This window comes from Fistularia commersonii, chromosome 13 (assembly GCF_037954325.1).
Source record: "Fistularia commersonii isolate RoL2024-O1a breed Wild chromosome 13, RoL_Fcom_v1.0, whole genome shotgun sequence".
Lineage (NCBI taxonomy): Eukaryota > Metazoa > Chordata > Actinopteri > Syngnathiformes > Fistulariidae > Fistularia > Fistularia commersonii.
Window position 1 is genome coordinate 3076846 of NC_141296.1, and position 9567 is coordinate 3086412.

Genomic DNA, 9567 nt, shown 5'->3' on the forward strand with positions numbered 1-9567 from the left:
TAAGATAAGATAAACTTTATTGATTCCCATAGGCAAAATTCTTTCAGAATGGAAAAAATACAGTTAGAGTAAAAAAAGACATCCAAAACGATAACAGTGCGACAATAGTAATGATAAAAATACATAAAAATAAGCAATCGTAATTTATTGCACAGAAGGCAATGGAACTATTGCACATACAGCGAATGATGTGTGTTAACTTGCTTGTAGTGACGAATAGTCTGAATGTAAATTTTCACTCTGCAGTTGGAAGGTTGGAAGGTAAGACTTTTGAGTTTTACTTACTCGGAAAAGATTCGGACTGATCGCTCGGCCGTTGCTCGTTTTAACTCTTCGTTCCAATCGAACAGTTCGTTCGCGAACTAGACCCGACGTACCACGCGCGGCGTGCGGAGGGGAAACCGGAAGGGAAGGCGACGTCATTCTTCGGACCACCGACTCGACGTTGGCGCTGCAGACAGAGAGCGGAGCGGCGTTGTCCGACGCAGGTATTGTACTTGACAATTTAAACAGTTAAAATCACCGCTTCTAGAAAGTCGTTATTGTGTTTCCGGCGAAGCGGCGTGGGATGTGTGTCGTATTAGCCAAAGAACCGGGTGGACGTTAGGGCCTAGCTGACGGTAGGCCCGGCAGTCTCCCCGCACTGTGGCGTGAGAGACGGTCCGATTAGAGCGGTTCTCCCACGTTTAGTACAGCTGCGGTGCCCCGACGGACAGCCCTTAAGTAGCATGGAGAGGTACCGCTTTCATCGAGTTGTGACATTCCTGTCATCTCCATCCGATCACGGTTGACGTTAACACTTGTTACGTACTAATGAACCGTGCGTGTTGTTTTATTTTTGCTCTACTTTCGCTCATCTTTTTAGGTGCTGAAGCGATTACAGCTGAAAGATGGCGGACGACCCCAGCGCGGCGGACAGGAACGTGGAGATATGGAAAATCAAGAAACTGATTAAAAGTTTGGAAGCTGCCCGCGGGTAAGGGTTTTTCTCCGAACTTGTTTATCACGCGGGGGTCGTGTTCGTTGTCGAACGGGGAAGCGGTTCCTCGCGGTGTGGTCGTGGACCGGCGCAACAGCTGGACATCGGCTAAATAAGGGCCGAATTTGGGAGTGGTTAGCTTAGCTTAGCTAGCTTAGCTAGCTTAGCTTCGTGTAGCTTGCTAACGCGGTGAGTGTCGTCGCATTCCGCCGGCTAGAGATAAGGGACGTTGCGGGGATTTGACGGAGGTTTCGCTTCGTGTCGGTCGGGGAGGAAAAATGTCACCTCGACATCGACGAAAACATAATGAGTAACAAAGTTAACGTCAGACGCGGGGTTTAAGACACCCGCTAATAGACGTCATTCCTGGAAGGAGGCCGCCACGGGTGGCTCCTCGTATGGAAGCACGTTGAGCAGACCGGCAGGAGGCCGGCAGTAAGCTAACAGTTTACTAAACCCTCCCTTACCTCGGAAGACGTATTTGACATTCAGGGCAACTATTCTGCGACCATTTTGGAGCTTCATCATATCTCGGGAACCATGAAGATGGCCTTGATAGCACAGCAGCTAAGCGCTCCTCTATCACACGATAGGTCCACGCCGCTCAACTAATGGTTACAGAAACCGGCCACCTTTAAGTGTAAGTAAGCTAACAGCATGCTCTGCAACGATCCACCCTACAAGTTGCTTATTTTCCCTATATTCGCAGAACCCGGTGGCTGGTACCTGCCTCTGTGAGTGTGTGTGCTGTGTCAGCCTGCCTTTGCCCTTTCATCGGTGCGAATAAAGAGACAACAATGTGAACAGTGGAACTTGGTGTCAAGGGCACACATGTAAACCGTGCAACTGAGAGCCCCTGACTTCTTGTCCTTTATCGATGGGTAGCTTTTTTTTGCATTGAAGCGTGTTAACTTCACACGGTTATGATGTTGGAAGTCAAGTGTTTCAAGGGAAATAAGAGGATGGCTCGACATATAGCGTTGGAGTTGATACGGCTGACAGCCGTCATCACCGACGGGACAGTTGTCATCGTTGTGTTGCTGTGATACTTTCACCTCCTGCTGACCATCATGTATTCAGTGGCAACAAGCGATTCGGAGTCAGGTCTTGTTTGTTTGCATGTACAGAGTGTCTAACTTGAAACTGCCGTGTCTCTCTCTAGTAACGGCACCAGTATGATCTCACTGATCATCCCTCCCAAGGACCAGATATCCAGAGTGGCCAAAATGTTGGCCGATGAGTTTGGCACCGCTTCCAATATCAAGAGCCGAGTCAACAGGCTCTCTGTACTTGGGGCCATCACCTCTGTACAGCAAAGACTAAAACTCTACAACAAGGGTATGTTTTAAGTCTATTTGAATCTTTGTTTTTTTTTGGAAGTTGCTCTTCCATAAAAAGATCAAATAAAGAGCAGCCTCTCAGATCTGCTACAACATTGATTCAAAAGCCCTTATGTCTAAACAAAAACGAGCTTTCAAGAAAAGAGTGGCAATAGAAACGATTGCGTGGTACTTTGAAATTTTTTGATAAAGTCCAATCATTGACCAGGAAAACAATGTGGTGGTTGTATGTTTTAATTTCAGAGTAGGCTATAATAGTTGTTAAAGCAGGCATGCTTTACCAAAGGGTATAATACGGTACAAGCGCAGTTGTCATTACCTATTTGCAACGTGAACCTGTATTGAAATTTTTCTTGTCAATTCACTTAGAGCCTTTTTTTTCTTTTAATCAAATTCAGTGCATCCATTTAGGGCAAACTTATACTGAAGAAACTAAACCGTCATATCCTGCATATTTTTTGCATATATTCAGCTGGCCAACAAAAAATTCCTCTACATTATCAGGTTCTTTGTGTGCCTACACACAGAACACTAACTGTGTAGGTGGTGACAGATTTTATGAGTCCAAGAAGTGTGTCCGAGGGTCCGGGTTAAATGGGAAAATTAAGAGAAAAAAATTAAATCAATGGTCCATGTTGAAATAGATGTCTATAGGGATAAATATATCCGTGAAAATGAATTAGAAAGTAGAAAAAAGAAGCTGAAAATACACATGTCCACAGATACTGATGACAACATTTATGTAAAGCAGTGCCGAAATATAGCCTTGGTTAAACTTATAAATCACTCAAATCTTGATGTTTCGACTTATCTCCGAGGACCTATATATTTTTAAGATATTTTATTTCATAATCTCTTTACTTTCTCTAGTGCCCCCCAATGGTTTGGTTGTGTACTGTGGTACCATTGTGACAGAGGAAGGCAAGGAAAAAAAAGTTAATATCGACTTTGAGCCTTTTAAGCCAATCAACACTTCTCTGTACCTTTGCGACAACAAGTTCCATACTGAGGTGAGACTTTTACTTTGGCTGTTGTGTCGCCGCAGTCCGTGCTTCAGTTCTCCTTACGCATTCCCTCTCCATTATCTTAAACACAGGCATTGACAGCCCTGCTCTCTGACGACAGTAAGTTTGGCTTTATTGTGATTGACGGTAGTGGGGCGCTGTTTGGCACACTGCAGGGGAACACCAGGGAGGTGCTGCACAAGTTCACTGTGGACCTACCTAAGAAGCACGGTACTACACCACAATTCTCATACAGAACTATTTTCTACCACATACAAGTCCATTCTCTGCCAGTTCTCAGTCTGATAATTGGATAGCAGTTTATGTGCAATGTAATTCATTTATTAATATTGTAGAAAAACGGAATGTAATTAAGGTTACATAAAGTATAAAACTGATGATGATGATGTTGAATTTATTCTCTGTAAACACAGTCAGCAGTCCTTCAAATTTCATCAGGATTGCAGTAAGAATGCATTTTGACTATTCCATTTAACCGGAGACTAAAAAATAGTTACCTTTTAATTCCCGTTTGCTGCCAGCAGTAAGTCTGGCTTCCTCAAACGGATGGTGATGATTTCAATACTGTAACTGAAGCACCACAAAATCAAAATATAAAATCAGACCATCCAGTGAATTTACAGTTTGTTTTTTGTTGCTATCATCATGTTTGATTATGTGTCAACCCTTCTCTATTTTTGTGATTAACATTTGATTTTATGTGTGCATATTTTCTTTTTAGAATATTTTCAAGAGCTGTTTATTTTTGCTGAAATAATTATTGCCTATTCAGTAAAGGGCCACAGCGAATCTCTCTCAGTATTAATAAGCATATTACAAAATGATAGCTAAATGTCAGTACATTTCACTGTGTCTTTTTAGGATTTACATCCTTATCTCACTAATCATCCTCTTACATGCCATTATTACTACTTCATCATAAATATTGCTTCATTCTTCATCTAATTTCCTCTTTCTTACTGCTTCACTGCTGTGCTTAGCCTCCCACATTCTTTTTTCATTCACATTAATTAATTTTTTCTTTGTTTATTTTCCTGTTTTTTCTGACCACTGTTCTAGAATTTCTTTGTGGTTGTTTTTTTTTTTACAGGCACACTGACTCTCCGCTGCTTGTCATTTTCCCTTAATGAAATATAAGCTTATTACTCTTGTTTGCTGACCTGCTTTAAATTTTCATGGCTTGCAAACATCTTATCTGCTTTGCCTCAATGAGGGCAGTTGTCTACCAGTGCTCAGGAACTTTTTGTGATGGAAAATGCCCATCCAGTAACAGTTTTTGGTTGTCTACCAGAACACACATAGCTAAAAATGTCCCTGTCTTTCATACTTAACATTATTACATGGGTTTGTGCAGCCTTTGCTCTTTAGTTTTGCTGTATAATAGTTTCTGCTGAATTTGTGACAGTTTTACTCTTCCTGTAATTTCTTGATTAATTGGTGAGCTCATTGGCGTCATTGTCCCTCCCAAATTCCTAATTTTGTAGAATTTGGACCTATTACGGTGATTACCGTTTCCTCGAGGGCCTGAGAAATGGCCATAAATCACATTGCAGTAAATACAAAAGGTAGCTTCAGGCAAAGTAGTGGTTGGCATGTCCTGTAAAGATGTCTGAAGTTCAATATTTTTTAAAGACTAGATAAAAGTGAAATAATTTTAGTTGTCTGACATAATATAGAACTAGGTCAGTCCTGTCTATCAGCTCCACGCCACTGTAGAGAAAGTGGCGGTTTTAGCCCGTTTATGGGTAATCGGTAATTTGTTTTGCCTTGAAAACCAGCCTTTGATTCATTGTGTAACTTCCCTTTGTCTTTTAGGCAGAGGAGGACAGTCTGCTCTGCGTTTTGCTCGTCTGAGGATGGAAAAGAGACACAACTATGTGAGAAAAGTGGCCGAGACAGCTGTCCAGCTTTTTGTGTCCAATGACAAAGTTAATGTGGCAGGAATGGTTCTTGCTGGTTCTGCTGACTTCAAGACTGAGCTGAGCCAGTCTGACATGTTTGACCCAGTAAGTGCAGTTTTGATGAAGATTATTACAATTTCAGTTATTAAATGTCATGTGACTATTTTTATAGTTGCATTGTCAATTCTTTTGCCATTGTCAGATTTGCTTCAATTATTAAGTCATTGGATGTCGCACTGATGCCTATCTGAGTGCTGATGTACATTTCATTCAAAGGTTTATGCTGGCGTAAAACACAAAACTTGTTTTCTTCCTGTAGCGTATTTGTTAAGGCACTCGTGTGGCGAGGGTTTGTATGGGGACAGTTTACATTCAACTTTCATGACTCAAATGTTAGATCCCAGTTGACTGGCAACTAGTTAAAAATTGGAAAACATATATACATTGAATAACTTTACAAAAGTGTGTCTTTGACCAGTTTTTATTATTGATTACCTGCAGGGTTTATCAATGAATCTATGAAACAAAAATTGATGGGGCCCAGAGGTGTAACTGCAGTCATCATTGCACATCATAAATCAAATGAGCTGAAGGTTCTTAGCATTCCACACCGTAATTAAATGACAGTCAAGGATGTCCATTACAGGTGTTGTCTGTCCGTCAGCTATTCTGAACAATAACTGCGGTCGGAAGCCATATGACAGAGTTCTGCCTGAGGGGACAGAATTTTTGGAAGCTTTCTTTATTAAAAAAAACACCTGTCTGTGCCTAAAACAACTCACTTGAATACTTAAGTTATCAGAGCATTAAACTGTAGCACAGGATATATCCCCGTCATGTTTAACAAGGAGAGTATGATTGTAAAGTCAAATTAAGTTAGAGGGGTTTATTAAGGAAAATGTTGGTACCTTGCTTAATGAAACCTTGCTCCTTCTTAAACTTTTGTGTCATCCTAACAGAGGTTACAGGCCAAGGTTTTGAAGCTGGTGGACATCTCCTATGGTGGAGAGAATGGTTTCAACCAAGCTATTGAATTATCAGCAGAGGTTCTCTCAAATGTTAAGTTCATTCAGGAGAAGAAACTTATAGGTTAGTTGGCAAATTCTAGCAATATTATTGTGTTCTGCATTTTGTTTTCATGTTAAGTAAATATTCATTGATTTACATCCACTGTTGTTTCTCTTACCACAGGGCGGTACTTTGATGAGATTAGTCAGGACACGGGGAAATATTGTTTTGGTGTGGAGGACACACTTAAAGCCCTTGAAATGGGAGCAGTGGAAATCCTCATAGTCTATGAAAACTTAGACACCATGCGTTATATTCTACGTGTGCATGGGGCAGAGAGCAACGGAGCAGAGAATGGTATCAAATTTATGCTCTATCTTTCCCTAGCATCATTGTCCAGAAATGTCCTGCGATGTTAATCTAATTAGTGCCTTTTTTTTTTTTTTTTTTTTTTTTTTTGCAGATGAAAAAACTTTGTACTTAACGCCAGAGCAGGAGAAGGACAAGTCTCACTTCACAGACAAAGAGGTAAAGGAGAGACCGGCCAATAAGATTAATTTTTATTTTGAGATATTGTGCAGTATGACCTAAAACTTGTATTCTGACAGTTACATGGTATCACACAATGTAATCTATCATGTTTGTTTGTTTATTGGGGGGGGTACATTTTGAAAGGGCCAAAACTTCAAATCTGACGGCCTTAATTTAACAGCCATTATCACAAACACTTTTTTATCTAGGAACTTCAGTAAGATGGATGCCTTTCCACTACTGGCAACAGGTTCTCAGCATACTTTGGTTCCATGTCACTTCAAATACAAAACACTTCAGTGTGAGAGAAGAGCTTACATTCTTTTTTTTAATGCAAAATATATTCAAGTTCAACTGATTTTTAATTTCCCTCTTAACCCCGTGTACTCTTAGTGTGTTGATATTGTTCCAATATTGTTGTTGGTAACTTGATCCAATAAATAATTGGATTTTCAGAGTGACAAACTCTAAATGTTGCTTTTCCCAGTGTTTTGCAATTTTAGTTGGAATTGATTGATTGTGTTTTAGTCAGAATCTTTACTAAGGCTTGATATGTTGTTTTCCCATACTACCCTTCTATTGGCATATCTACAAAGCTTGGGGGTCTTAGGAAGCACCTTTGTAAATACTTGGCTCAAATAGCTGAATAACTCTGTGTCAGCGTTATACCTTACACATAATGAATACTGGTATACTGATTGAACCAATATCCGACTTAGCCCTGCTCTGCAGGAACTGACCTGCCACGCATTGTAACATGACCCTTGACTTTGGCCAACAGACAGGACAAGAGCATGAACTGATCGAGAGCATGCCACTGTTAGAGTGGTTCGCAAACAACTATAAAAAATTTGGAGCGACGCTGGAGATTGTCACAGACAAGAGCCAGGAAGGATCCCAGTTTGTGAAGGGCTTTGGAGGCATTGGGGGTGAGTGATATGACTAGAATAGTACATTTGTGTAGTATTTCTGAGAAATAATTTTAAGTATGCCCTGTATGTACATTTTACTCTTCAGTGAGGATGGAGGGGGGTTCAAACACTACATCCATTATGGAAATGTCTGGGTAAATTATGAACTGTTATTGTCCCAAGGTCTCTATTTTATGGTTGTCTTTTGTTCAAAAAAGTAACAACAAACCTTTGCTAATTGAGTTCTTGAACTTGCAGTGCAATTTACTGCAATCTCCTCTTACACTTGCATTTTTGCACGCGAGACGCTCCGGTTGCAGATGAGCTCTAGCTGAGAGAGCCGGTCAGCAAAGAGTTGACCGTTGCCACAGATCCCTCCCTCTCAATACCAACACTGTCTATTACAGAAGCTGATATGTTTCATGGTGAATGGAGAGGATCACATTAGGTTGTGGGGAGTGACTTGAACTGAATAAACCCACGTCATGTGACTCTTAAAGGAGGAAATTCTTCACTTGAGGAAAAAATGTATCCATAAGTCCAATCTTATAACTGAAATATTGATTTTTCTTTTTTTTTCCTTAACTTTTAAGCAGTCTTTAATTTGGTTGTAATTCAGGTAAAGGCTGTTAGGGGGCAATTTAAGGATATATTGCTTTTTCTCCATTGTAATAGCCCTGCAAATTAGTGGAGGTTTGACTAACTTTTCTTTTTTTTTCCCCCAAAGTCTGCTTGGATTTAGATCTCACATGACTTAAGCTGGTAAGGCATCACTTTTCCAGCGTTAATCTCTTGTCTCTGTCATCCTCAGGTATCTTGCGGTACAGGGTGGATTTCCAGGGCATGGAGTACCAAGGAGAGGACGATGAGTTCTTTGATTTGGATGACTACTAGGTAGTCGGGGACTGATTTTGGGAAGAAAAAAAAAGCAAAGGAATAAATGAAGAAATAAGGAAAGAAAAATGCCACCTCTCTTACAGCAAGTGAGGAGTGCAACGGTGTTGACCATATTATGACAGACACAACTTCCAATTTACCTGTTGCATACACAAACTTGCGCATACATTTCATCTGTACACATAATGCAATACATCATACAGGCTGAGAAGAGGAGTGAGATTTTCTTTCATCCAGAGAGGGAGAAAAAAGCCCTTCCTGAATAAATCCCTGCCTTAGAGTGCTGGTTCCTTCCCCTAGTTGGATTGGACTCAACTCACTTTTGTTCTTTTTTTTTTTTTTTTCCCCTCCTCCCCTCCATTTTGAATGAACACAACAGCAAGTTCCCAGGTTCTTCGCTGCCCTTAATCTGGTCAAAAGATGAACTTTTGACTCCTCAAATATAGAAAATGTATCTTCCTCTCTTGCCCCCCCCTGTCCCTATCGTCTCTCCTCCCTTCTATGCTTTAACCTTTTTTTTTTTTTTTTTTTTTTTTTTTGCATTTCATTTTTTTACTGGTAACTGCTGCTGTTGTATTTTATGAGAGTGGGGGATTTTTTTTACCTGGGTTTCTGTAGAGAAAGGGGGACAAAGTATTAAATTTGAACTGCTGAAAACCATTGCTACCTCTTCATCTGCTGTGGTCTCTCATGTCCTATCAATCAGCTGTGTAGAATTTCTATACATTACTGCCATTATATAAAAACAAATTGTTTCATTTGAAAACGAACCCTTGTGCCCTTAGCCTATCCATTCCACCGAGATGGGTTGCCTTGTAAACTATGTTTTTTCCAAGCCAACACATTATTTGTAGAACATGACATTTACTCAAAAGGAGTGAGGCACTTAAACCAAACAAGTCATGGTCAAGAATGTCACAATTGAAAGTGGGCTTCTTGAGAATTTGGAGGTGCCAAGGTGAATTATTTTCACCA

At 40.5% G+C, this 9567-nt stretch overlaps 1 protein-coding gene across 1 annotated transcript; it reads left to right on the plus strand.

The window, feature by feature from the left end:
• The first annotated feature begins 396 nt into the window (after positions 1–396).
• etf1a (eukaryotic translation termination factor 1a) lies at positions 397–9253 on the plus strand. The gene is made up of 11 exons (XM_086158204.1): positions 397–488; positions 866–976; positions 2142–2317; positions 3190–3329; positions 3416–3554; positions 5160–5350; positions 6205–6334; positions 6437–6610; positions 6717–6781; positions 7566–7713; positions 8507–9253. Exons 2-11 carry the CDS (start codon positions 891–893, stop codon positions 8587–8589), a joined length of 1332 nt encoding a protein of 443 aa, XP_086014330.1. The 5' UTR covers positions 397–488; positions 866–890; the 3' UTR covers positions 8590–9253.
• The last annotated feature ends 314 nt before the right edge of the window (positions 9254–9567 follow it).